This window comes from Hippocampus guttulatus, chromosome 16 (assembly GCF_054856545.1).
Source record: "Hippocampus guttulatus isolate MCC_2025c chromosome 16, RoL_Hgut_1.0, whole genome shotgun sequence".
Classification (NCBI taxonomy): Eukaryota; Metazoa; Chordata; class Actinopteri; order Syngnathiformes; family Syngnathidae; genus Hippocampus; species Hippocampus guttulatus.
In genome coordinates this window covers 9,338,870-9,364,868 of record NC_141276.1, presented here as the reverse complement: position 1 = coordinate 9,364,868, position 25,999 = coordinate 9,338,870, and the positions used below count along the sequence as shown (strand labels likewise).

General features: G+C 47.2%; 5 protein-coding genes across 10 annotated transcripts; 4 read left to right on the top strand and 1 right to left on the bottom strand.

Moving 5' to 3' along the window:
- The first annotated feature begins 61 nt into the window (after positions 1-61).
- LOC147192969 (uncharacterized) lies at positions 62-5,017 on the top strand. The gene is made up of 7 exons (XM_086134106.1): positions 62-197; positions 591-647; positions 709-820; positions 1,694-2,074; positions 2,135-2,284; positions 2,919-3,020; positions 3,123-5,017. The coding sequence occupies exons 2-7, from the start codon at positions 609-611 to the stop codon at positions 3,161-3,163; spliced, it is 825 nt and encodes a 274-aa protein (XP_085990232.1). The 5' UTR covers positions 62-197; positions 591-608; the 3' UTR covers positions 3,164-5,017.
- Positions 5,018-5,240: 223 nt separating this feature from the next.
- On the top strand, positions 5,241-9,943 carry utp18 (UTP18 small subunit processome component). Its single transcript, XM_086134085.1, has 13 exons — positions 5,241-5,512; positions 5,590-5,720; positions 5,845-5,940; positions 6,032-6,096; positions 6,639-6,739; positions 7,789-7,914; positions 8,100-8,274; positions 8,338-8,438; positions 8,513-8,598; positions 8,673-8,801; positions 8,892-9,066; positions 9,137-9,279; positions 9,835-9,943. Exons 1-13 carry the CDS (start codon positions 5,351-5,353, stop codon positions 9,857-9,859), a joined length of 1,515 nt encoding a protein of 504 aa, XP_085990211.1. The 5' UTR covers positions 5,241-5,350; the 3' UTR covers positions 9,860-9,943.
- A 787-nt stretch (positions 9,944-10,730) lies between these two features.
- Positions 10,731-16,821, top strand: btr30 (bloodthirsty-related gene family, member 30). Of its 5 annotated transcripts, XM_086134076.1 has the most exons (14): positions 10,808-10,824; positions 11,931-12,041; positions 12,146-12,270; positions 12,512-12,910; positions 13,698-13,802; positions 13,873-13,968; positions 14,034-14,267; positions 14,337-14,517; positions 14,583-14,675; positions 15,179-15,205; positions 15,303-15,329; positions 15,425-15,600; positions 15,680-15,835; positions 16,283-16,821. In XM_086134076.1, the coding sequence occupies exons 3-14, from the start codon at positions 12,154-12,156 to the stop codon at positions 16,466-16,468; spliced, it is 1,797 nt and encodes a 598-aa protein (XP_085990202.1). In that variant the 5' UTR covers positions 10,808-10,824; positions 11,931-12,041; positions 12,146-12,153; the 3' UTR covers positions 16,469-16,821. The 5 variants fall into 5 exon arrangements, with proteins under 5 accessions (XP_085990200.1, XP_085990202.1, XP_085990203.1 ...); XM_086134074.1 differs by lacking the exon at positions 11,931-12,041 and having other exon boundaries at positions 10,731-10,824; XM_086134077.1 differs by lacking the exons at positions 10,808-10,824; positions 11,931-12,041 and adding an exon at positions 10,848-11,031.
- Positions 16,822-18,587: 1,766 nt separating this feature from the next.
- Positions 18,588-22,281, top strand: csf3b (colony stimulating factor 3 (granulocyte) b). The gene is made up of 5 exons (XM_086134115.1): positions 18,588-18,738; positions 19,828-19,976; positions 20,056-20,166; positions 20,844-20,975; positions 21,042-22,281. The coding sequence occupies exons 1-5, from the start codon at positions 18,723-18,725 to the stop codon at positions 21,243-21,245; spliced, it is 612 nt and encodes a 203-aa protein (XP_085990241.1). The 5' UTR covers positions 18,588-18,722; the 3' UTR covers positions 21,246-22,281.
- An 85-nt stretch (positions 22,282-22,366) lies between these two features.
- Positions 22,367-25,926, bottom strand: samd14 (sterile alpha motif domain containing 14). Of its 2 annotated transcripts, XM_086134090.1 has the most exons (11): positions 25,711-25,925; positions 25,374-25,423; positions 25,122-25,279; positions 24,889-25,005; positions 24,627-24,816; positions 24,437-24,530; positions 24,270-24,353; positions 24,021-24,183; positions 23,274-23,399; positions 22,825-22,980; positions 22,367-22,712 (listed from the first exon to the last, which is right to left on the bottom strand). In XM_086134090.1, the coding sequence occupies exons 2-11, from the start codon at positions 25,408-25,410 to the stop codon at positions 22,572-22,574; spliced, it is 1,266 nt and encodes a 421-aa protein (XP_085990216.1). In that variant the 5' UTR covers positions 25,411-25,423; positions 25,711-25,925; the 3' UTR covers positions 22,367-22,571. The 2 variants fall into 2 exon arrangements, with proteins under 2 accessions (XP_085990216.1, XP_085990215.1); XM_086134089.1 differs by having other exon boundaries at positions 24,627-25,005; positions 25,711-25,926.
- Positions 25,927-25,999: the final 73 nt, after the last annotated feature.

Here is a 25,999-nt window from a genome sequence, read left to right as displayed (position 1 = left end):
TGTGGACGCACAGTATTTGTCTGTGCCGCGCGCGCGTGCACCTTTGAGTGAAAAGAGAGGTCCTGCGGGATGCCGTAGAAAAAGCGCGGTGCATGTTGGGAGGCAAGAACCAAAGCTAGTGCGGAGGCCACAGGCTAGCCGCTGTCGCTGCTCCGTTGCGGTGAACATGCACACACGAGCCGCGGACTCGTGCCCAGGTGGGTAGGTGGGACACAGCACGCCTACGTGTGTGCAAGCGATCGCGCGCACGCTCGTGTAGAAGCGAGCTAACCTATAAAACTGCTTTGCTGTGTGTGCTAACGACTTTCAACACATTTCAACGAGTCGAGCTAAACGCACGTCGCGACACTCACGATCACATTCTCATTGGAAAACCGTTTTTCATTCGGATTGCTAACTGCGTCCGATGGGCAAAAGAAGAGCACAGAAAATAGATTTCATTTATTACATATCCAAGCATTTGCAGGCAGCCCTGGGGTGTGAGCGCTTGCATCCGTGTGTGTGTGTGTGTGTGTGTGTGTAAATGAGGATTGCTCCTGAGCACACGTGTTCTGTGTGTGTATGTTCTGCGTGTGTGGGTGTCTCCTCAGGTGAGTGACAGCAGCAGGATGCCCCTCTCGCCACCGCAGCCCCCTGCCTTCACTCAGGTACACGTAAATACACAAATGTAAAGATGACACTGGTGATGACCTAGGCCCTCACCAGCAGAGCCCGGAGGAGGTGAAAGGTTGCCCCGCCCTCCTGTCAGACCTCAGCCAAGGCACGGATCACCCATACTTCCGTCTGTACCAGTACCTCCACCAGGGGGCGCCACACAAAAGTAAGAAAACAAACAGAAAGTCATATGATTGATTATTTTGCTCTCGTCTGTACCAGAGCTCTGTCCAAATTGGTAGGCTGTATCCTGTCTTGTTGTGTCTTCTTAATGTGTGTCTACCTTTCTTGCACTTCCTGTCCAGTTAATGACTTCCTGTCTCATCAGTGAGCAAATCTTTCTGCCACTTTTCCCTCTTCTTTTTTGAAATTTAGTGAGTTTTCCTTCACACAGGGGGAAGGCATCACTGTTTCAAACACAGATATGAAGAGAGACAGGCTCCGATGGCACCAAAAACTGGGGGCGGCAAAGGTCCCATCAAAGGCATAGACATTGTACTGTCAATTAACCTTGCTCATTTCTCAGCCTATTTTTATTAGGTTTACTTTTTTTGTCATTATCAAAATGTGTGCCGTTAATACACAACAGTTGGGGGGTAAAAAACAGAAAAGATATTTACCTGTGAAACATTATTTTCAGTTGGTTTGCCGTATCGTACGACATTGTGCACGAGGATATGCGGCACATGGAACGCGCCGAGGACTTGGCCCCTCTATCTTAGTGTCGCCGTAGGCTTACAGCTCAAAAGGGGCGTGTCCGATCTACCGTAGCTCTTGGGATTGTCATTATTCAGAACTTTTGGCGGGTTGCTCGGAGGTCATAACATTTGCTTAAGGTGGCTTAAAGGTTGCATTCAGTACCCTCTCCGTATCTTTTTAACAGTTCCGGCAACATATCCCCCCCAGCACATCCGGGTCATCTTCCTCAGATCGAAAAGCAAGGGAAAGTTCCAAAGTCAAAACCGCAATCCCAAAGGGCTGGTTACTGACAACATTTTGTAATTCCTGCCTGTTGAATGACTTGCTGTCTTGCTCGTAGATGATTGCGCAGCTGGTCCCTTGTCGCCCCGCACACCACCTGGTCATCGCCATGATGATGGTCAAAGCTCCGCCCTGCCCCCTTCTTCAGGCTCCGATACCACCCCGCCTCCACCCCCCCATCAGAGTCGGCGTGGCCACGCCCCCTCCCCACCCTCCGCCAACAACCGAGATAAGCCTCTTCCACCGGCTCCTCCCACCAAAGCCGTGCCAACTTCTCTGGCCCCTCCCACCTACAGCGGGGAGGCAGACCATCTGCAGCAACACGTCTCCCTCAGCAACAAGAGGGCTGCCCCTTTGCCGGGAGGCCACACCCACACCAGAGGTCCAGCCCCACCCCCTCCTCCCACCTCACCTGCCCACAGGCTGACTCCCCCTTCAGGTCAGACATCTTTTATGTTCAACAACATGACCTTCATGTGACCTTCTCATGTCCCTACAGCCACCAGAGAGGCTCCGCCCCCTCCTCTGTACAGGACGTCGGGTAGCCCTTCTCTCTCATCTGACCTCCCGGCCAGGGGTAAACCTCCTCCCCCGCCACCCCCTTCTGTCCGCCATGGACACGCCTCCTCCATCATTCCGTCATTGTGTGGTGAGTTATTACAGAACCCCTGCCCTCCCGGTTTAGATTTAATTTGTTTTTGTTATTTTTTTAAATGGCCTCCGTAATTGCGTGTTCTCGCCATCATGCATTGCTTACACTCATAACATGACTGCCAACAGGGACCTCGAAAACCAGTCAGCTTTGACAATTTGGATATGTGGTGGTGAAATTTAACCACTTTTGTAAATGCTCCAGCCACTTCAATTGAGTTGTTTTCACAAGCAAGGCTTGTGTTGAGTAATGTCTCTGTCATTTTCTTTTTCAATCAGATTTTTGTTTGAAACGTTTTTTTAATTCCACATTGCTGAGCAGTCAGTTGTGCAGCTAAAAAGTTTCACAATTGACTTCTTGGATGAAGCTTTGAAGTGTCTGCTTCCTCTAAATGTCTCTCTTCATAGTCCAGCCAGCTAGTCAGCAGACAGAGGAGAGTTAAGAGCTAGTTAGCATCCAGTTAGTGGCCAGGTAGCAGCTAGTTGACTGCTAGTTAGCACCTAGCGGTAGCTCGTTAAAAGCCGGTTAGTGCCTAGCTAACTAAATTGATAGTAAAATTGTATTGTTGACGGACATTTATTTTATTGACATGTAAAAGTTGTGTTGTTTTCATTTTGTTTTGTTGACCCAGATGACTTTGAGTCCAAATATTTGTTTCACCCACTGGATGATTTCCCTCCTCCGGATGAGTATCGACACTTTGCCAAGATCTACCCCAGCAAGGCCTACTCAGGTCTCAAAGCAAACGACGCAAACCACAAACGACTCACGTGTCAGCTGAATAATGTAGACAGGGTGTGCTAACACAGCTAATGCTTTTGTGCATGTGATGCAGCCATGCGGGGGGCACCCCCACTACCGCCAGTGGGCAGGTGAACAACTGCACTGCACTTTGAGGATGTCATTGACTCCGCCCTCCCCCATGTGAGCCACTATTGGAGGGAAGCTGAGAAGAGAAGCCACCAATTGGACGAGAAGAGTTGCTGATTGGACAAGTCCCCCATTTTCCATTTTCTTCCTTCTCCTTGGTCACCATACTTTTACTGCGGGTCGAGCCATTGCCAACGACCAATTTTTACATGACTGCTCGGATTTGCATTTTTAGCACACTTAGTGCGCTAACTTCTAGTGCTAACATCGTCACGTCACGAGGGTAATGTCATCTTGATAGGCTCACGTTTCCCCACGAGGCTGTCAGCTTCATGTCACCTCGCATGTTTAGCTAACATTTTCTAATTAAAATTGCGTCAATAGGCTATTGTGGTCAGGCTCGGTGCTACCCTGGGGAGAGGGTCTGCTATAGCCCCGTCAAAACTCTGGTTAGCCTCGGTCAAGTCGTCTGCTGTTTTATTTTACATTTTAAAATATTTTCTATTTATTGACAAACATGAAGTCATTCACAAGTAGCCAGCCATTGTGTTCCAATCCAATTCCTGCTTCCATGTTTGTGCTGCACCTGTACCCTGTGTGTGTTTGGGAGGGAAGGTGTGCCAAATTAGTTTGAAGGTTTTATTATTGCCCGGTTGGCCACTTGTGTTGTTACCCTTAACTATTTTGTTGAATGTTGTTTGGGCAAATTCTGTTCAAAACGTGTTCATGTGTAGCATGCTTGTGCTGCTTATCATCCTATCGTTGCAAAACAAGAACCTCAGAAATAAGACTGAAGTGATCAAAATTAATCCACCCCCCACACTCCAAAGGCCATAGAAAAGAAAACATCTTGGTGCCATGCCTGAATGTGGTTACATCGCGAGGCTTACATTGCCACTGCTCGAAGTATCCCAGTTAAGCTAACATGTTGACATTGCCCAGGTTAACATGGTTTCATTGGTAGGCTAAAGTCACTGAGCTAAGCCAATGCTGTCACATCACTAGGCAAAATAAGTGTATTAGGATAACATGGTGACAAGGCTAATTTTCACACCACTAACGTCATGTTGCTATGCTAACATTGGTAGGCTTAACGTAGTCATGTTATGAACCTAGCGTAACCTCACTAGGCTAATATACCACCAATAAGCTATTGTGATTGCGTGGGTAGGCTTATGTCACGTTGCTAGACAAATGTTTGTGGTTACTTTGCAACGCTAACATTATAACACTGTTAGTACAGTGGTGCTTTGACATTAGGAGTTGAATTCGTTCTGTGACCCATATCTCAAATCATCTTTCCCCACTGAATTAAATGAAACCAAAAAAAAAATTTGGCTACATTGCTAGGTTAACATGGTTGAATCGCTAGCTAGGCTATGGTTATCACATCACTCAGCTTGTCACATTGGTCGGATAACATCGATGCGGTAGAGTATTTTGGCTAACGTGGTGATGTAACTTCCTGGAACAATTTCAGCACGTTAGTCAGGAAGTGGCGAATTGTTGTCTTTGATTACTCGTCCTTGCTACTTTTGGTTTTTTTTGTGGCATTTTTTTAATTTTTATTTTTTTATTTTTGCCAAACTAAAAGGTCATCTTCCCGAGTGTGCTTTTATTTTGAAAGGTATAATTTTGTATGGTCATTTTCTGTGGCAGTAGTCGTGTGATATGTCAACTTGTACTTGTAAGCTTGCTATAATCATGGTCATAATAAGAGCAGTAATTAGTCACTCAGAGGCTTCAATCTTCACGCACGAATAAATAAAAGTGTATTTGCTGTAGTTTACATTGGTAACGATCATTATTTAACTTCCTGTTTCATCTTTCAAATCAATAAACATGTTTCATTACACAAGATCTACATTGTTCATTTTTGTTTCATTTCCTCCTTCCCATTATCTTTTCCTTTTAAAAAGCGAAATCGTTTTTTTTCTTCTTTTTTGGGTGGCTGCTTCCAGTAAACGATATTTGGGGGGGGCTTGTCCATGCACGTGAACAAGGCAATTCTGCCTCTGAGCACTGGGGGGCAGGCTCCATTTGGTGAGGGAGTTTTGTGGCTCACGTTCTTTTCCGGGGGACGTCACCGGAAATCCCTTTCCCACGTGCTAAAAACCCACAGTCGACCGGTCGCGACGAGAGGAAAGAAAACCACTTGAGAAACCTTTGGACGATTCTTTTCGGGATCCAAAAATGTCGACCAGGAAGAGGAGCACACGCCCGTCGGACGTAGAGGCGAAGGCGCCCGCAGAGGAGGCGCGCGAACGCCGGAAGAACGTCAAGAGTTTGGCGGTGTTGCGCGTGCACGAGCCTGGAGTGAAACAGCTGGAGGAGCTAGTGTTTGGTGACGTGCAGGTAACCCCACGCATGTGACGCCATCAGGAAATAAACGTGAAAACCAGTCAACATTTTGTGCGTGCGTTTGATCGAAGGATGATGCTGAGGAGGATGAGGAAAAAGAAAAAGTTTTGGTCCAATCGGACGAGGAGACGGAAGAGCGTTTACGTCCTCCACCAATCAAAAGAGCTGCTTGGGTTGATGAAGATGATGAGCGAGAGGAAGAGTAAGTGTACGCACGCATGCGCGTGTGATTGCACGGCACTACTTTCAATAATTTTCTTGACTTGCCATGACAACATCAGCAGTCTAAGCTAACATTTGAGCATGTGTCTGCTTGTCATTGTCAGGGTGAATATGAGGCATCGTTTCCGGAGTGACCTGATGCGAGGACATACCGAGGCCACCCTCAGCAAGACAAAACTGCAGCAAAGGATGAGAGATCAGTCAGTACAAGCACGCGCACACACATGCACACATATGCATTGGTCACGTGTGCACTCCAGGCACACTCAAGCCTGTGTGCGTGTTTGTCAGATTCCAGAAGTCGATGGGCGGAGCTCCATCCTGGGCCGATGGCAGCGGCAGGAAGTCTGTGAAAGGTAAAAACACAACAATGCAAATGCAGCAGTTCCCAGGTTGCAAAAGTACTCACATCCTGTAATTTTGTAGGGTTCTGGTTCTACATACAATTTGGGTTCGCTGTGTGACCACACTTGTAACTCAAAACCCTGGTATCTGAAATCATCTTTCCCCATTGAAACGTGCGTGATGAAATAATACTGCAATCCAAAACATTATGCTGCACCATTGGGTGTGATAGCCTTGGCCACTGGGTGGCAGTAACGTATAACACAGTCATGCAGATACAACCCAAGTAGAATACAATGCTGCTTCTTCTATTTCTCAGTAACGTTTTGCAAGGATAAGGAATATGTGCCTGTCAGTATTATTATATTATCTGTTTGTGTGTTTTGCACCACCATCTGTGTTCAAATATCTATTACTTCAATGGTTGTAAAAGGTGCCACTGCCGAACTACAAATGCTTGTCAAGATAGAAATGCATCCAGTCAACCGCTCATCTGTGTGTGTGTGTGTGTGTGTGTGTGTGTGTGTGTGTGTGTGTGTGTGTGTGTTGGTAGATGACGATGAAGAGGAGGACGAAGACGAAGATGACGACCTACTCAAGAGGACGGGAAACTTTGTGGCGTCTTCGGACAGTTTGTCAAGCGGCATCCTCAGGGTTGGTGCTCATATGCACATGCGTGTTCTTTGTGGCACTTTGTGTGCGTGTGCGAGTGTGCATGCGTGCACGTTCGTGTGCACAACAGCCCCGCCCTCTAGTAGCTGTTTTGTTAGTCACTTGGCAGTCGTCATCACTACATGCATGTTGCTGTATGGTCGTCTTGACAACCACACCATCAATGCGGCTGGTCTGTAAAAATCACGTTCACGCGTGGTTGTCCTGACAGCTCGCCTGTTAATTCACACCATGTTGAGCGCTGCTCAACATACTTGTTGTCAGGACAAGTGCGTTGCTGTTGTCGTGACATCATCATGTCAACCACGCCCATATTCTGCTTGCCAAGCCGACAGGTGTGTTGACCAATTGTTCTCATGGTGAGCGCGCACGTTTTGGTGGTCACGACCAAAACGTCAATGTGTCTGGTTATCATGGTGACAACATTGATTGGTTTTATTTTTTTCTTTCATTCAGCATGAATCCAAAAAATCAAACAGTCAAAAAACATATCAACAAAGGGAAGTAATAGCTGTTTGAAAAGGGTTACGTCTGAGGCATTGCTTATAATCGCCACACCCTTATCATCATTCTTTCCAATTCAGTTGAGTAATTAAGATAAGATATCCTTTATTAGTCCCACACTGGGGATTACTGATTATTACTGATACGAGGTATTTCACTCAGAACATGCTAAATATACATTTGCTTAAATAATCGTACCCACAATTAGTCATAGCCAAACGTTTGAATCCAGAAGGATCAGATTTCAGCTAAAAAATAATCAAGATTAGTAACGAGCCATACACATATTTCATTTTTGAGCTTTTTTAAATGGTCAACACTTTGACTTTCTTTGATTTCAATTGATTACATATTTTCACTCTTTTCAATGTCGTACAAAATCTCATTTGTTTAAACTTTTATCCTGCTCTTTTTTCATCACCATGACGACCACGCATGTGTTTTGTGGCCGATGATGAGCAGCTATGCTGATGATGTGGTCGTCACGGCGATATGTTTGTTGACGTTGTGTCATTGGTGCGCTTCAGATGAAGCAGTGTAGCCACGCCAATGCGGCGCGACCATCTTCTGATCGTCTGACGTCGGTCCAGTTCCACCCGTCGGCTCAAGTGGTCTTGACAGCTGGGCTCGACTGCTCGCTGTCCCTTTTCCAGGTCAGTCGGCGGTGACTTCCCAACCGCTCGAATGACATTTTCATATAGAAGACCTAGATGGTTCATCAAATGAAAATTGGGCCATAATTTTCCATGTGGCGGAGCTAGATAGTTCCGTCATCAGTTGTGAATGATGTCACCATGTAACAGGAAGTGCCGCGCATGCGTGTTCCTCTGCGCTGTAGGTGGACGGCAAGACCAACGGTAAAATCCAGAGCATCCACCTGGACCGCTTCCCCGTTCACAAGGCTCGCTTCAGTTGCCACGGCGACGCCGTCATCGCCACCAGCACGAAGAACAAACTGTTCTACGTGTACGACATGATGGAAGGACGCATCACACCGGTGCAGCAAATCCGAGGTACCGATGCACACACGCGCCTCATTGAGACTTGTGAGTGCTCACGCGTGCGGGTGCGTTCAGGGCTGCAGGAGCCTCGGGTGAAGGACTTCTGCGTGAGCCCTGCGGGGGACGCTCTGCTGCTGACAGGAACTCGAGGATACCTGCACATGGTCACGCTCAAGGTATGCGCTCGTCGCACTTTGACAATTCAAGTGAGGTAGCTGCTAAAAGTTGACGAGTCCAATGTGCGCACCAGACCAAGGAGGTGGTGAGCAGCTTGAAGCTGAACGGCGAGGTGGTGGGCGTGGCTATGAACGGCGACGGCAGCAAAGTGTTTGCTAACTCAGGCAAGTTGATCATGTAACAGTATTAATGACATCATCACAACGGCTGAATAACGACATGACTGCGGTGACCTCAGAGGACGGCGAGGTGTACGTGTGGGACGTGCGTAGCAGTCGCTGCGTCTGCAGGTTTGTGGACCACGGCTGTGTCGCCAGCACGGCAATCGCCGCGTCCGCCGACGGACGCTACCTGGCGTGCGGGTAAGACGAGCAGATTTGTCATGTCATGCCACATACTGTCTCATGACGTCACATCGCGTTAATTTAGGACGTGTTCTATACTCACTTCAGCTCCCGGGCAGGCGTGGTCAACGTGTACTCGCAGGAGGCGTGTCTTAACTCTGCCAATCCCACGCCCCTGAAGGCCATCATGAATCTGCTGACCCCTGCCACCGCACTCACCTTTAACTGCAGCGCAGAGATCTTGGCCATTGCCTCAAAACACGAAGAGGAAGCCGCCAAACTGGTGAGGCGGAAATGTGGTCGCCTTGACAACATCCCACCGTGCTAACAAACGACGCCCATGTCATCATCAGGTTCACATTCCCAGCATGAGTGTCTTCTCCAACTTTCCCGTGGCCAAGAGGATGTTTGTCTACCGGGTTTCCTGCATGGATTTCTCACCTCACAGTGGCTTCTTCTCATTGGCTAACAACAAAGGACACGCCCCCCTCTATAGGTCAGACAGCCAATCAGAGGCACGGGTCATTGAATAAAATGCATACATTTGGCTCAATTGCTTATTGTAAATTTGTTTTGTGAGTAAAAGTGACTAAAGGCTGAAAAATACACTTCACTATTGATTCATTGCACTTTGCCAACAACGTATTGTATCGAAATTGGCTGCTGAGCGACATCACGAGTGTCTCAACTCGTTCATCATTTGGAGCCGCAACTTACCAGCCTGACATTTGATGATGATGCGTTTCAAGAGAAGAGAGCAAAATGAACACAAATGTCAGCCACAGTCACAATTGGGCTATGTTCAAACTACAGGGCGTGATGCCTCATTCACTTTTTTTTTTTTTTTAATGCAATCTTCTTGTGTACTCGTTCACATCACAAAAACAAATGCGACTTCTAATTTTAATGTAATGCGTCCGTGATTTGAGAGACACGACACACACAAAAGACGGTATCAGGCAGCAATTTTTAAGGAAGTAAATTAGTGTTGTCAAGTCTGAACAATGAGACACTTTAGTAATTCACTTGTTGTGTGTTTATGTGTGCGCAGACTGCTGCACTACAAGGACTTCTGAGGATGAAGAAGAGGGCAGAGTCACTTGTCTTTAAAGTCATGGGACATGCGCACGTTTGTCATGAAATAAACTTTCTTGTCTTTTCTTGGGCTTGATGAATTATTTCATTTCGACTGTTAGCTTAGCTTAGTGTAGCTCAGCCTGGCACAAATAGCAGACAGCGTGCGTACGTTTCTCCGGATATGCAACAGCAGTCAATCATCGACTGATGTCGGCCAGCTCTGCCGTCAATCACTTCACTGACAAGATGCCGGTCTGACTGTCAACGTTCCACCTTGACTGCGCCAGCAAGTCAATATCAATACGTTTGGAGAAATAGTTACAATGGTTTGAACATTTTGTGGAATGAGCGGGCTTCACATACGCTCGATCGAGGTGAGTGAAGTGGGCAAGGAGAGCCAAACTCTCAGCTCTTCCTCAAATTCAACTCACAATTGAAAGAACCACGTCCTACATTACGTGTCAATATCTCAGCCTTCCTGTGTGGAGTTTGCATGTTCTCTCTGTGCCTGTGTGGGTTTTCTCCGGGTACTCTTGTGGTTTCCTTCCACATTGTTGAAATAAATAAATACAAGTGTGGTAGGTTAATTCATCACACTATGTGTGCCCTGCGATTGGGTGGCAACAATTCAGGGTGTACCCCGCCTACTGCCCGCATTTCACAGCTGCCAATGGCTCCAGCACGCCCGTAACCCTTGTGAAGATCAACCAGTTCAGATGATGGATGCCCATTCTTGTGTTTTATATTTTGTTTTGTTGTATTTTTGACTGCTTTGTGTCCGTAACACTTGTGCGATTTTCTTGGAAGTAAAATGAATGGGGGTATCCATCCAACGGTGAGTGTCGTGGTGATCGACCGTCACGCAAACATGTGGCCCGACCACTTTTGCCAGACCACGCCCCTGCAAACGTCACAGTGAAACTTGCGTTTCAGGCTGAGCAGAAACGCAACTGCCGAGAAGCAGGTAAGAAAACTTTTGACAGATTTTGATGCACTTTGCAACCTCGGACCTCATTTTTCTCCCCCCGTCAAATGCCTCGTAGGAGCGACCAAGATCGTCACTTTATTTTGAAAGGAACAGCTACTGCGGTGGCATAAATTGAGAATGAACGCCAGTGGAGCAGCTGATAGAATATGAGCAAGGATTTTATTTAGAGGCCGGGGGGAGGGGGTGAGTAATAACTAAAAGCATTCATGTTGAAAGGAACACGTGCAAATAAATAGGTGAACCTCAGCAAGTTCCTTTTATTTCGAAAGGAACATCTCCATTTATGCATTGAATCTGAATAGACTTTTAGTGTGAAAGTAAAACCCACGAGTGAATGGGTACTTTTGTTTTGAAAGGGTGCTGACAAAAACGCGATGAAAATGCTAAGGATAACGATGCTCGCATGTGTCGCATTTCATCCACCACAGCAGCAGGGGACAGTAGAGGACAAACAGGTGAAAGGCCACCGCTCAGCTTTGCGCTTTTCTTGGCCCCTTTATGATTGACATGTCTCATGAACATACCTGTCAATTTTTCGGAGTGCCAACCTGTATAAACTACCAAAAAAATCCTTATAAAGAGCAAAAAATCCTTATAACATACCACAGCATTTTATATGTCAAAATAACGGCACAGAAAAAACCCCACGAATTTTTCAATGATATTTATTGTAGATCTCCATAATACAATGTCTGGTTAATGTCTAATCATCATTCTACTTAGTGGCATTACTGTGTTCAGAGTTGTATTCCGGAAATGAAAGCATTCGAGTAGACGAGCAACATTCTGGGCAAAAGCAAACGGAACTACCTGTTAGGGGGGGGAAAAAACGGAAATTTTCAGAATCCGTATGATTTTTGCGATACGGCCATATACGTAAGATTCACCACAAAATCCGTATGAACTATGGCTAAACCGTATGAGTTGACAGGTACGCATGAAGCCCGTATGTCAATGTCAGTGAACCGACAGGTTGTGGAACGGCAATCATGTTGTCAAATGGTGTGTGTGGTGAGAGAGAGAGAGAGAGAGCATTCATAATTGTGCGAGTGAGAGTTTGTGTATGTGTTTTTGTGTGACAGTCATTGGTGCTTATGTGGCTCCGCCCCCACATCTCAGCTGGTGCCAATCAAATAGGCAGTCATCAGAGTTGTGGGTCACGTGACAGGAAGTAAATGGTTTCTTCTTTCTATGTGAGTGCTGAGGAATGGGGTGTTGCCTTTGAGGCACTTCCTGTTTCACCTGTTCTTCCCGGGCTAAGGCAAACATTGACGTAGATGTACATTTTGTGCGCCAGGAAACAAGATGGCAGAGGCGGCGATGGCGCCCGATCTGTTCACAGAGCAGGAACTCACCTGCTCCATTTGTCTCGACCTCTTCACTGACCCTGTCTCCACACCATGCGGACACAACTTCTGCCAGGTACACACCAACAACACAAACTCATTAGTATCACATGACTGTTTGGTTTGCATGCTGTCAGTGTGTTATATGACTGTGTGCTAACTTAGCATCAGTATATGACGTCACTGGTTTGTGTGTTAGCATCATAGTGTGTCATGCGACTAATTAGTGGACTAGTTTAAGTTCATTGTGTTACAAGACTGTTTGGTCAGCATGCTAGGTTCTTAGCCCCAGTGTTTATGCTCCCTTTTTTTTCCAGGCTTGTATTGGCGGGTACTGGGCATCGACCGCCACATGCACATGTCCGCTTTGCAAATACGCCTTTGAAGAGCGTCCACAGCTGAGCATCAACAAAGTTTTCGCTGTGATCACGGAGAATTACAAAATTTCTCGCTACGGCAACGCCACCGCATCTAGCGTGCCGTCCAACAGCACCAACCCGTTTGTGAAGGCGTCTAATGAGGACGTGGTTTGGTGCGACGTGTGCACGGGGATCAAGCAGCCGGCCGTCAGCTCCTGCTTGACATGCACGGCGGCGTATTGCGCCGAACACGTCCGGCCCCATCACAACACACCCTTCTACGCCAAGCATCCTCTAATGGACCCGCAGCAGGCGCTCAGGGGACGCACCTGCTCACTACACCGCCGCCTATTGGAGGTGAGAGGATGGACAGCACAATATGCCAACGTGCAAGATCATACGTGATCGCATGTTAACAAAGGAGACCTCAATGATCATTGACGATACGTGATCATCTGTGTAATCATAATGACATACGAATGGCGAACTGATACGAGCTGTCATTTAGTTTTTTTGTTTGTTTGTTTTTGAGTGGCAGTGAACTCAACTTACACTTCACCAATTTGGCTAATAATGAAACAACAACTTAAGGAAAGACCAGAAGTAGGCTAACGCTAATTAGCATCTATGTTACAGTACTTCCATTCTTTAAACACCAGATTGAACACAAACGGTTCAGAAACATGTCGACAGACAATATAACAGTGCTCAGACATGTATTCTTTATCCTTTGCATAGAACCGCTAATATTAGTGCTGTACTGATGAGCTCTAAAAGGAGTTAAGAGGTCTTCGAAATCCTTCAATGAGGAGTCCATCCAGCCGTCTTTTCTTGTCCACTGGGTGGCCGAGATGGCAAAATCAAGGTTTTTATAAAGACCAATATTATGGAGTGCTAATTCTCCTAATTCAAATACAAATTCTGACATTTTTTGTTGTTTTTGCTTTTTTGGGGATGTGAGGGGGGCGGGTGCTGGACCGAATTCATTGCATTTCCCGCCCTTTCAGTGGGCAGAGAGGATGTGAGTTAGGAGACTCAATTGAAGAGGTACCTCAAAGCACGACTGTACGCGATCCTATGCAGTCATACGTGATGATACGTGAAGGTGCATGATGGTGGTGTGTTGTGATGCGTCGACGTTCAGGTGTTCTGTCGGACCTGTCAGCGTTGCATTTGTGCCATCTGTGTGCTGGAGGACCACCGAACTCACCAGACTGTCTCGGTCCAGACTGAACGACTCAGCAAACAGGTACGTGCCCTTTCCACGCACCCTCATTTCCTGTTCCCTGTCACAACTCATCGTGCGGCTGCCTGTGTAGAAACACGTGGCGAGGACGGAGCAGGAGATCTTGAACCGCATAAAGGACAAGCAGATGATCTTGGCCGAGCTGAAGACCAAGATGGACGGTGTCAAGGTCAGAGTCTTTGTTTCGCAACCCATGTTACAAACATTGTTAATGCGGTAACGTGTTAATGGCAGACCTACGGCGAGCGAGAGCGCGGAGAAGTGGAAACGTTGCTGGATGAGGCGGCCAGCTCCCTGGACCGTCTCAGAGCCCAGGTGGTAGGCGGAGTCCAGCAGCAGATGGGGGCGGTCCTGGCCAGGGGCGAGGGCCAAGCAAGCCTTCTGGAGGCGGAGCTCGGACAGCTGACGGAGAGAAGGGCCCAGCTCGAGGCTCAGGCTGTCAGTCAGGACCACATTGGATTCCTGCAGGTCATACGGGAACTCGGGCGACGTCTGTGACGTCAGTGATATCAGCTGACCTTTGATCTGTTCGTTCAGAGCTTCTCAGAGGCCACGTCGCCATTGGGCTCGGACGAGCCCATCAACGTGGACGACCTGGACCTCAACCTCTACTTCAACCTGGGCGGAGTCAAGGCAGCGCTGGCTGAAGTTCGAGACAGGATGGAGGACGCCAGGTTGGGCGGCGGCGGCGGCGGGGCCAGAGGATCCGTGGCTTCCCGTGAGCGGCGCCGTCGGCCAGAGATCCATCTTGGTTTCCGCCCGTTCACATACCGTGTATTGCAGTGTTGTCGAATGACCAGATGATGGCGGCGGAGAGCATGCTCAATCTCAGAGGAAGCAGCAGCAGCCTGAGGAGGAGCCAATGGTCACTCAGAGGTCATCCGCTTCAGCTTCAGCAACTTTCCATTTCACAGTGGATGAATTTGATTGCAGCGTCTTCATCTGCTGGAGGATCTATCTCACTGGCCACGACTCAAGTCAACTCAGGAGATCAAAATGTTCCTTGCGTTCTCATCAGGGACAAGTCTTGAGGAGACAAATTCGCCCAGAAGTAGCCACGAGAAGACTTCGTATCCAGCTCGACGTGGTCTAGTGGGTCGAGCTTTGTCGCGCAGATGTCACAGTCTCCAGCTGGTCTTGAAGGTGTCACAGAGAATTAGTCTCTGTGACATCTTACAGACCGGCTGGAGACTTGAGGACAAAAAAATAAAAAACTTGAATTGAGCAAGATTCTCCGGAAACCTGGCTAGTTTCCAAAAGACATTGCAGACACGTCTCGGTAATCACCGTAGTTGCCGTCTGCTCGCCAGTGAGAAAGATCCTTAAGTCCGTTTTTATTGTGAAAGCGAGACTGACGCTGGCTTCCCGTTTCCTTTCAGACATGAAGAAGATGAAGCCGGTGTCGGGTGCGTACGTCCAACATTCACACTGTGTCATCAGCTTCACCAAATTCGTTTGATTCAACGACTAAAAGTGCGTTTATGTTGTGTTGGGGTCACCCAGGTCACAAGAAGGCTCGTGTGTACATGGGTGAGAACCTATGACCTTTCCTCATGTCATCAGGAGCTCTTTTGTTAGCATCGGTGAGGCTCACGGCGGCGCGCTACGCTCTCCTTGGTCTTCAGACGATGTGACCTTGAACCCGATGACGGCGTACCCTTTCCTGATCCTGTCGGAGGACAGGAAGCAGGTGAAGCGTGGTGAGAAGCTGCAGTTTTATCGCAACAGTCAGCATCGATTTGACGTATGGTCGTGCATCACAGCCAAGGAAGGATACGCCACTGGACGACACTACTGGGAGGTCTGTTAATTCTGTCACTGTGCCTATATGTGAGTGTGTGACAGTGTGTGTGTATTTGTGTGTGCGCATGCGCACACAGGTGATGGTGGGCGAGAACAAAGACTGGAAGTTGGGCGTGGCAACCGAGTCTGCACAGAGGAAGGGCCTGTTTGATATGAGCCCATCCAATGGATATTTCGCCCTCTGGTGGAGCGGCAGCCAACTGCGAGCACTCACTGCACCACCACTCACCAAGGTACCGTCTAGTTTCTTTCGCGTTGCCCCATAGCAAATATTTGTAGGGCTGTAACAACAAATTGATACAAATCGATGATTGAAAGGGTTGGCCCACAACTTTTTAGTCAACTGCGCCGTTGTTAAGGGACACAGAGCCTGTTTACTAAACCAACAAATATGCTGAATTTTGTCGCTGGATTGACATAGGGAAGGTGGTGAAGTTGGTCAAGCCTGAAAATCTTGGTGAAAAACTCTGGTGTGTAAATTCCAGTTAATTGAAATAATGTACAGGTGTTTTTTTTTTCAATTAAGATATTGAAATGGTAAAAATTTGATTAATTCATCGGAAAAAAATAGTTCAGAGATTATTCATTTATTAGTTGCAGCCCTAAATATTTGGATGTGCTGTTTTCCTATTTGACAGGCGGGCTTGACTGCATTTGCGTGCTTCTTTTTCACCTACCAGGTCAAGGCTCCGCCCAAGCTGCGTCAGATGGGTGTGTTCCTGGACGTGGAGGCGGGGCAAGTGTCCTTCTACAACGCCAAGTCGGGTTCCGAGATCTTCAGCTTCAACTGCGGCGAGTTCACTGAGCAGATGTTCCCGCTGTTCGGCACTGGAGACAAAGAGGTGCCCCTCATCATCCTCACCTGAGGCGTCCGCCATCATGGCAGCAACCGCTGCTTCTCGTCTGTGCAGTCATTTCCCTCATCCGGCTATACTGGTCCTCGATAGTTCCGTAAAATGTCCATTCGCGCTGATTGGAGAATCGGGAATGCAAACGATTGTCAACGCATTGGCGACTATTGAATTTTTGCCGACTCTATACGCGCATTTCCATATGCTGGATGAGACAGTGGAGTCGCTGTCAAATGAAAAATAGTTTAAGAACACAACTTTGGCACCCGTAATGAAGTCATTGCTCTCGCATTACAATGAACTGGATCAATGTCATTTGGTGGACCTTTCATAATAACACTTCAACTAATAAATACATTCCAAACACATTCTTACTGTTTAAAGATATTTTTTTAATTTTCTCAATTTAATAGAAGCAAAGGGAGCGGCAAGATTCTGCCACATGAAATGATTGTCTAGTGTAGAGCTGCAATGAATGTTTTCATATTTTTTTTTAATTCATTGATGAAATGGGTTGAAAAAAAATCATATTTGGTCCATAACATCGAGCAGAAAATGGGCAAAAACCTTGCCGATCGTTTCCCCAAAGTAAAAATATCTTATTTTGAAAAAAACAAAAAAACAAAACGCAAAGACAACACGGGTCAACCGCAAATTCCAATCCAAGATTGCTTTTTGTGTGTTCTGGAACTCATGTTTGACGTGGAAGAATGTGTACTTTTTACCCGCACATCTGGTTTTGGAGATATTGATCTAAAAAAAACTTGCGCAATCAGGAATTTACCGTGTGTTGTTACTTGGAATTTATAGCTATGACTTTTAGAAAAAAAATTCCACTTGTTGCTAAACCTAACCCCTAATTCCTCAATTAATCATTATAAATATTATGAAAACTTGATGTGTTAGAGAAAACAAGAGTAACAATTAATTCCAAAAAGTTGATTTTCATCTCTGATGAAAAAAAAATGGAGTGCTAATTTTGGTCTACAGAAATTGGAAAATATTGTCTGTGAAGAAGTTGAAATTAAGGGTTTAAACATGTCCTGTGGAGGGGGGCCCTGAAAGTGGTGGGGGTGAGGGGCACTAAAGGTGATTGTAAAAACAGTGAGCAGGAAATACCTTCAACAGCATTCTACATTGTTTCTTTCAAGTGTCTGAACAAACACAACTAACAGAGAGGAATAACACCTTAACCATCAATCCTAACTAAGAAGAGAGGAATAATACAAGAGTATTCCAATTCTAGGAGATGATGGTTACAAGGACGCCAAGCTACGCTGTGGGCATGGGAGGTTATACAGCATGACTAAATATGAGCAGAATACAGACTTCACTACTAAAGACGTAATTTCTCTGGAATTATCACATCGTCAGCTGCCGGAACTTCCTGATACGTATTGAACAACTCATTGAGGGCTGCAAGTCACCATTATTTGAATCATCAATTGACCTGTCGATTTTTTTTGGAATGAATGAATTGGATAAAACCTTTTGCAATTTTCATTCCTCTATTCAAAGAGTGCGCATGATTGGATATCGACTGGGCAGAAAATGCACACCACAACTCATCACAATTTTCCTGGATCAGTGCAATGCGTTATGCGATATATTTGTTTCTCAACTTTTTCCTGTTGTTGCAAAGTTGCAACCCACAATTATAACAAATATGAACACTTTAAAAATATATACTTTGTTCAAAAATAGCCCCCCAAAGCATATAAATGGCATCTGACATTTTTTTTCAACAGCGTTTCATGGACTTTGACTTGACTGAGAATCTTGGACAGGAAGCGTGGTCACACTGACGATGATGAAGAGTGAATCACTGTATTGTGAAACCCGAACTATGCCTCCGAGCATTCCAGATCTTCCACGATTTCCGAATGCTGAAATGCACGCCCGAGCATATTCAAATAAGGAACCGTTCGCCTTTCTACTACAGTACTTCAAGTGCTGCATTCAAATGGTTTCAAATGCATGCCATTCGCAGCACGCCTTAAAGCCAAAACATTGAGTTCAACTCACGTTCGAGCTGCACCCGGAAATAACGCAAACGCGCTCGTTCATCTGAACCGCGGTGACGTCACGGGGAGCCGTCGTCACTTAGGCAGAGTTAGCGTCCGGTCCGTGTAATGTGGGTGGAAATTCCCGGCGGAACCGCTTCAATAAAAGCGCCAATGGAAGATGTAGCCCACTCGTTCTTCGTCGTCGTCTTAATCTTGGTCTTGGTCGTCGGAATCGCTCGAGACCCCAAACCGCCGTGAGCGACATGCACGCGCACGCAGGTGAGTGCAGAACGCAGGCAGCGCGGCCACGCCCCCCGGGGGTCACGTGCACGCTCATGCAATTTTGTCCACCCGACCCTCGTTGCTCGTTGAACTTTTCCGAGGCGTGTAGGCACTGTGGGATTAACCGTTGATATTTGTCAACTGTTGTCAGCCCTTTGAGTCTCGTTTGTGATAAATGACGATATAAATACACTTGACTTGACCAGGACTGACGCAGTGTGTATTAGTGGTCAAGAGGGAGGAGGCGGCTCCAACTTTTGCCTTCAAAATTAAAGTTGCGTCACCAACAAGCCCCTGAGAGACTCTCCTTCAAACATTCAAGATTCAAGATATATATAAGTGGTTCCGATTGAGAAACAACAAATTACATCTTAATGTATGTTATTGTTATTATTTTATTATTATTTAATAATAATAATAATAATTATTATTATTATTGTTATTATTTACCTCATAGCTATTGAACATTTTTTTGTTGATTATCTGTAACTGGTGTTGCCAATGTTTTAGGTGTGTGTGTGTGTGTGTGTGCCTGCGTGAGCGTCCAAATTTTATTCAATATAAAAATATATGTTGATTCTTGATAACACGTTTCCAAGAGTTTGTTTTGCAGACCATCTGATATAGGTGATATGGTATTGCCCACCCCATAGGCTTTTCCTTCGTTTGGATTGAATTCTGATTGAAATGATTTGATGTGGATTCGATTAGAGGAGTTCTTTACAGGTGTCAAAGATCTCTTTCACGTAAGCGTAATATGTGCTGTGTCACCTCCTATTTTAGACCGACGACGCGTCTGAAACTTCTTTTTTGGCACAAACATTGTGAATTTGAGACATTAAAGACGCCTACGCACGGTATTTGTTTGCTGATGTTCGAAATTGTGACCAAATTAAAACTTGTGCGTGGCCCAGCTAAATGGCATGCGATGGATGGATCGATTCATTCATCACTTTGGCCAGCCCGAACAGAATCTCTCATTTATGGCGAGGATACCGTCCCAGGTGCAAGTTTGATTTTTGTCCACTTGGGGTCGCCGTCCTCAAATTCACCAATCAATTCATTCCATCCTTTTTGCTTCTGCAGTTTTCGCGCTTCTGTGCTGTATCCTGTTCCCACGGGTGACCCGTCCGGCACCCACTGCTGGCCCTTCACCAGCCTTGCGAGACGCACTCGAACGAGGCCGCATGCTGGCGGACAAAATCTCCAAAGACGTCCCCGCCGCGCTCGCCCAGGTCAGCTCTCACATCATCTCATCTCGCCTCATCGCTTGCTCTTTGGCTGACCCCGCCCTCTTTCTGTTCCCCCATGCAGGCTTCGACGCTTGACTTCCTGCCGCTGACCGGCGACCTGCAGATGATGGCCACGGCCCTTCACATCCCTCCCGCGCCCGTTCTCAAGCCTCTCTCGCCAAACTTCAACGTGGTCAGCAAGCGCAATACTCACACTAACGTCACGTGTCCCAATTTGCTGCCTCTTTGATTTGGTTCCAAATGTCTCCCACTGGCCGGTGCGTGCTTTGCGCTGTTTCAAATGTTTGCGAATGGCTTGCTGTCTTTGTGTGAGTTCAAACAAGAACCATGCCTCAATTCTTACCATTCTTCGAAAATATTCCCATTTGCATAGTACAAAACAAACGTGAATGATCCGATGCCACTATTATAATTTTTATGTCTATATAGATTCCTGTTATTGGGTTTCCAAGGTGATTTGGGTTCCAAATAACCCACGATGCCCTTTGCCAAGGTTTTTTATTTGGTCAAAAAGGTCTGGCATCTTGAAGAGGGCCATTTCTCATGATAATTTGAGATGTAAGGCAAGAAGTGGCATGCGTGACCCATGCACGACACAACAACAGCAAAATGAGCCGATTTGGAAGACTTTTTTGTTATTTTGTCGCCGATTGCAAAGAATCGGCAAACCACGTAATTGTCCAACGTCAACCATGCCGCAGGCTCGTTCTAACCCTTGTAACGCATCAACCAGTGGAACGCATTGGGTGCCAAGGCCCTTTAAAAACCATACTTGCATGCATGCCTTCACAAAAAGAGAAACCGGACGACATTGACCATCTTGTTCTTGCCTGATGATATGTTCTGCAGGACACATGCATGAGTCGCATGGCGGCAGGCGTGCGGATGTTTCAGGGTCTTCTCAGAGTTTTATCAGAGCGCCTTGGCGGTCTGGACAGCCTTCAGGCCGACCTGCGAGACTTGCTGGCTCACGTTGATAAGGTAACGCCTGTGCTAACACTAACTGTCGGAATGGATGGCGCGTGCTAACGAGCGGGATGTTCGCAGGCCCGAGAGGTGGCCGGGCCCGGCGGCGGCAAGGCCAGCTTGGATGAGGACCCGGATCAATGGGCAGGGCTGGCGGCGCGTCTCCAAGGTGACTACGAGGTGCAGGCAGCCGCTCACCTGACACTCACGCAGCTCAGATCCTTCATGCACGATGTCATCCGAAGCCTCCGAGCCATCACCGCCCACAGGACGCTGGCACGCTAAAACACGCCACTCGCACTTTGGCCCGTCTCTGCCCCCCAAGGATGTGGCGCCAAGAAGGATGCTGGAATATTCCGTGCAATAATACTGGGCCTCTGCCCTCTTCCTGTGCTGCCCCCTACTGGACGGACATACGATGCAGTTTTATCACCTGCAGGCACCCACATTGTGGAAGAAGTTGAAATCAATGATGACAGTGGTGGGCGGGGCGACCAGTCAGCCCCAATGAGGAATGTGATGTGCCAAGACACGCTCCAAACTCGCACTGTGTTCCGCACACTCGCCTTACTTGACGCAAGGCACTTATTTATTTATCTATTGCTTTACTTTTCATATTTATGACTCGATCATTCCTATTTATTTGTCATCATTTTATTTATATTTATTTGGATGGAGCCCTGTGATGGGATTCACGCCCTATCCGTTGTGATGCAACACGTCGTCGACTCACTGATACCTCATCAATGATCAAATGAATTATTTTGATGATTGCCAAATCCTTCAAACTTCAGCAGAATTTCAGCATCTCAACAATAAATATTCTCCAGTCCCCCATGAAAGGAGACTGAGTTTAAAAAAAAACAAAAAAAAAACAACCCTCATGTATTCTGATATTCATTGTTGCTGTTGTTTTAAATCACCAAATAATACCAAATATACATTTTTGGGTTGATAAAAAGAGTTATCTGGGTAAAAATGTTTTGTAATGCACTTAAATACAAAATAAAATTCCATCGAATTATCAATGGAATAAACTCTTTCATAGTAACAGCTGACTATGATGGGTCACTTGTTGGAGTCTCACTGTAACTGTAGATTTATTTATTGTTTTTAGATTGTACATATCGAAATTGATATGGCAGATTGTTGTCACAGGATTTTGTGGTGATGGTTTTGCACATGGACTTGTATTATGAAATACGTGGGTAGCAGAACGCGTAAGCCAGAAGGAACGACAAGGAATTCAGAAAATCTGGAATTGTATCACCCTCCAAAAAGATCATCGAGTGCAGCCAACCACAACAATTTCTCTTCCACGTCTAAGTCACCCTTGTTACATCATTTGCGCAATTTGCCATTTCATGCAAATCACTAGTAACGTAATTAGAGATCGTCACTTCCTGTTCTTTCGCAATAGGGGCCTTTTATTGGAAAGCACGCTCATGACAAGATGCATCTTGCACACAAAACCATTTGCGTCTCTTTTGCATAGGTGGGAGAGAGACACCTGCGCTTTGACCATATTTGGACATCCCATTCGTAACAAGGCCGCACGCCATCCGGCCCCCTTCTGACTGCCATCCACCCCACCCCAGCGGGTGGCAGCATTCAATTCCAGCGCTCCTCGCGCTGCTTCCGGCGCTCTTTATCTTTGTCCTTGCCCTTCTTGTTCTTGTCAGCCGCCGTCTGCAAGACTTTGATCCGCCGCTTGAGAGCGCCACGGTCGCACGAACTCAGCACGCCGAGACCCTGCAAGAACCAAAACAGTAAAACTACCAAAAATACAAGTGAAAATTTTTGCTCTGCACGTGTGTGTGTGTGTGTGTGTGTGTGTGGCTGGGGTGTCGGTGCGCGCGCCCACCTTGAGCTTTCCGCCGTCCAACTGGAGCAACGAGCGTCCGTCCACGTGTCCGGCTCGGAATTCGGGGACGTACTGGTCCATGCTTAGCTCCCGCAGCCACTCGCATACCTGCTGGCTCGTCCACGACACCACCGCGCACGGCGCCTCGTCGGCCAGCTAACACGCACGCCCCGCAAACCAGCATCAGAGTCATCGTCGGTCAGCGTCATCATTAGCAGCATACATACGCGTGATGTTTGACATTTGGCAGGCTTTGCAGAAGCCACTCAAGCTTGTGAAATAGGCTAATTAGTATCCAAATCAACTTGGAAAATGAATTCGAAAGCAAACAACCATAAGCCAAACAACAGCCGATATATCCAAAATCTCCTAAGCGTTAGTTTACTGCTGACTTGCGCTTGCCAAGATAATAATTGTGTTTTGTGCTCATGTGCTCGGGCATGCACTACCTCGTCAGAAGACTGCGACAGTGTTTGGTAAGGGTGCGAGGAGGACATAGAGGAGGACAACTCCACGTGAGGACACACGGACGAGGACGTCTGAGGAGGCGTAAAGTCCTCGCTCAAAGTTGATTCCTGCAATACATGCAACAAAACATTTTGTTCCTACTTCCTGTTTGAGGAGACATGTTGTCACCTTCTCTTTGCTTCTGCCCAATCAATTACCTCTGTGTGATGCCATGTCACACGTAACACCTTATAGCAGGGGTAGGGAACTCCGGTTACTCGAGATACCACATCCTACCTGTTTTAGATCCCTCCCGACTCCAACACGCCTGATTCAATTGTTCATCATTGTTTCAGGCCTCGACAGAACTTGCTGATAAGCCGATCATATGATTTGAGTTCCTTACCCCTGTCTTATAGCAACTTTGTGCTAACTGCTACAAGCTAACAAAATATATGTCAGAAGTAGGAAACAAAGACATGAAGGATGTCCCAGCAGGAATTGTGTACCTGAGAACATGAAGTGCTTACTAACAACAGGAAGAACATCCCAGTAACAGGAAGTGCATACTGAGGGACAGAAAATGTTTACTCGTAACAGGAAGTGCGCATGTACCAATGAACAGGAAGGAATGAACGGGTGTATGCGGATCAACAGGAAGTGTTCTGTAGAAACTGGAAGTACAGACCAATGAACAGGAAGTTTTGACAAGCAGTAGGAAGCATTTACCAGTAACAAGAAGCGTATACCTGTGAGCAAGACTTTGAAGGCGCGTGTTCAGTGGCGGTGTGCATTCGCGGGGATCCGGGTGACGTTCCCGATGAAGAGAACCAGGAAAAGGAGACGAAGGATGTGGACGTTCGTGAAGATGACGATGAACATTCTCGCCCTTGGAAACTGTCGGAGGTGTCCCTGGGCGGCACGCCGAGGTCAGTGTGTGTCAGTGTGTGTGTGTGTGTGTGTGTGTGTGTGTGTGTGTTAGTTGTGCTCAAACTCACCTGCCGCCCCCCTCGCTGGCTCGTTTGTCTCTTTTGTCTAGTTTATCCTTCTTCACTCGAAGGTACGAGCGCCTGAGCGTCACACTGATCGCATGACAAAAGCCTCAGTGACATCACAACAATAAGGGGCGGGGCCTACTCAACACAAACACGGCCGCCGCGCTCACCCCAAATCCTGGAAGCGTCTTTTGGTTTTCTGGTCCATCAGTACGGGAAGAGGGTCGGCAGGACTCGACTCTCGACTGGACTCGGACACCAGAACTGATGTGTGCACGTGCGCGCGCACAAACACACACACACACACACACACACAAAAACAAAGTCATATTAGGCGTACGTGTGCATTTGTGTGCGTACCTTCGCTGTCCGGCCTCCTGCTCCTTCGAGTGTAAACGGGCGAGGCGTCAGAGGAGGCAGGGCAGGACTTGGAAAGTAAGCCCGCAGACGTGGCCAAAGCCTCTTGAGTCGTGTCATTTGTTAGTTGGTGGTAGCGTGCCCGTGGGGCCACAGCCAATGACAAGCCGGCATCATCCGGCAAGCGACGCACCTGAGAAATATCAGTCGGTAGTGGATGGTTTCTTTTTCCCACATTTTGAATGCTGACATGTGAGTGACCCACCAGTGACGTGTCAAAGGTGAAGGGGGAGCTACGTGGCGACAGCAGCAAATCGGGGGAAGGAGAAGAGCCTCGCATTGTCACTTGGAGAGGAGAGTGGACAGAGAACGTTCCATTGTCCTACACACACACACACACACACACACACACACACACACACACACACACACACGTACTGGTCAGGTGCTATCATGTCACATGGTCCCCTTGACACAGGTGCATGTGGGGGTAAGCACCTGTTTCCTGTCCAAACTATCATCTCCGTTGTCATCATTGGAGCTGACGCTGTCATGGCAACGGGAGCGAGAGGGGCGGTGCCTCCGGCTCAGCTGCGCCCGCCCCTTCTGAATGCTGTTGTCCAGCAGCTCTGTCTCGGGAATCACCGAATTCAGCTCTGACACAAGCACACACCAACACCTGATGTCATCATGTCACATGACATGGCCAAAACTTGACTTTAGCATCAGAGGTCAGTACTTGTTACATACCAAACACGTTGTCGCTGTCATCCAGGCCGGTGGACATGACTCAGGGTTTTCTGAAACACACACACACACTCACATTCAAGGGAGGAAGAGTCAAGACAAGATGACTCAGCTGTTTAGGATGTAGGCTGGAGGAGGGAGTGGTCGAGATAGGCAGTTAGAGGCACATAAAGAAGGTGAGCGAGAGACATAGTGAAAGAATGAGAGAGAAACAGAGAAATTGAGAATAAGGGAGAGAAAGAGAGCGAGGCCAACTGCCCCCCAGACGACACGACAGGAAGCGCTGACGTCATCACATGTTCAACAGCCCAAGCACGCACACACACACACACACACACACCTGATTGCCTGGTGCTCCAGTGCTGTCATGCAGAGATAGAGGAGCAGCAAGACGATGATGATAAAAGTCGGGCGGACCTTCACGTCATCACTTTGGCGCTGGACGCAGTCTGCCGATCTGGAGGCGGGTAAAGTGCTGCCTCATGTACGCAGCATCAGCACCAGCGCGGTCACGAACGTGCGGGCACGAGCACCGTCTGACTCGCACACGCGTGCGCACAAATCAGGAGCGTACCATTTTTGAAGGAGGGAGTCTGGTGGAGGTCTGTAATGAATGACATCTGTTGGAA

Bases quoted from the DNA above. Each gene is read 5' to 3' on its own strand.
- btr30 (XM_086134073.1), top strand. From the start codon at position 11,252: ATGTGTCGCATTTCATCCACCACAGCAGCAGGGGACAGTAGAGGACAA. The intron at 14,518-14,582 runs GTGAGCGGCGCC...CGTGTATTGCAG, and splicing joins CAGAGGATCCGTGGCTTCCC to TGTTGTCGAATGACCAGATG. The intron at 14,676-15,178 runs GTCATCCGCTTC...GTTTCCTTTCAG, and splicing joins GAGCCAATGGTCACTCAGAG to ACATGAAGAAGATGAAGCCG.
- utp18 (XM_086134085.1), top strand. From the start codon at position 5,351: ATGTCGACCAGGAAGAGGAGCACACGCCCGTCGGACGTAGAGGCGAAG. The intron at 5,941-6,031 runs GTCAGTACAAGC...CGTGTTTGTCAG, and splicing joins CAGCAAAGGATGAGAGATCA to ATTCCAGAAGTCGATGGGCG. The intron at 8,439-8,512 runs GTATGCGCTCGT...TGTGCGCACCAG, and splicing joins TGCACATGGTCACGCTCAAG to ACCAAGGAGGTGGTGAGCAG.
- samd14 (XM_086134089.1), bottom strand. From the start codon at position 25,410: ATGTCCACCGGCCTGGATGACAGCGACAACGTGTTTG. The intron at 25,280-25,373 runs GTATGTAACAAG...TGCTTGTGTCAG, and splicing joins TGACAGCGACAACGTGTTTG to AGCTGAATTCGGTGATTCCC. The intron at 22,713-22,824 runs GTGGGCGCGCGC...TGGTTCTTGCAG, and splicing joins TGGACGGCGGAAAGCTCAAG to GGTCTCGGCGTGCTGAGTTC.
- LOC147192969 (XM_086134106.1), top strand. From the start codon at position 609: ATGCCCCTCTCGCCACCGCAGCCCCCTGCCTTCACTCAG. The intron at 2,075-2,134 runs GTCAGACATCTT...ATGTCCCTACAG, and splicing joins CAGGCTGACTCCCCCTTCAG to CCACCAGAGAGGCTCCGCCC. The intron at 2,285-2,918 runs GTGAGTTATTAC...TTGTTGACCCAG, and splicing joins CATCATTCCGTCATTGTGTG to ATGACTTTGAGTCCAAATAT.
- csf3b (XM_086134115.1), top strand. The intron at 19,977-20,055 runs GTCAGCTCTCAC...TCCCCCATGCAG, and splicing joins TCCCCGCCGCGCTCGCCCAG to GCTTCGACGCTTGACTTCCT. The intron at 20,167-20,843 runs GTCAGCAAGCGC...TATGTTCTGCAG, and splicing joins TCTCGCCAAACTTCAACGTG to GACACATGCATGAGTCGCAT.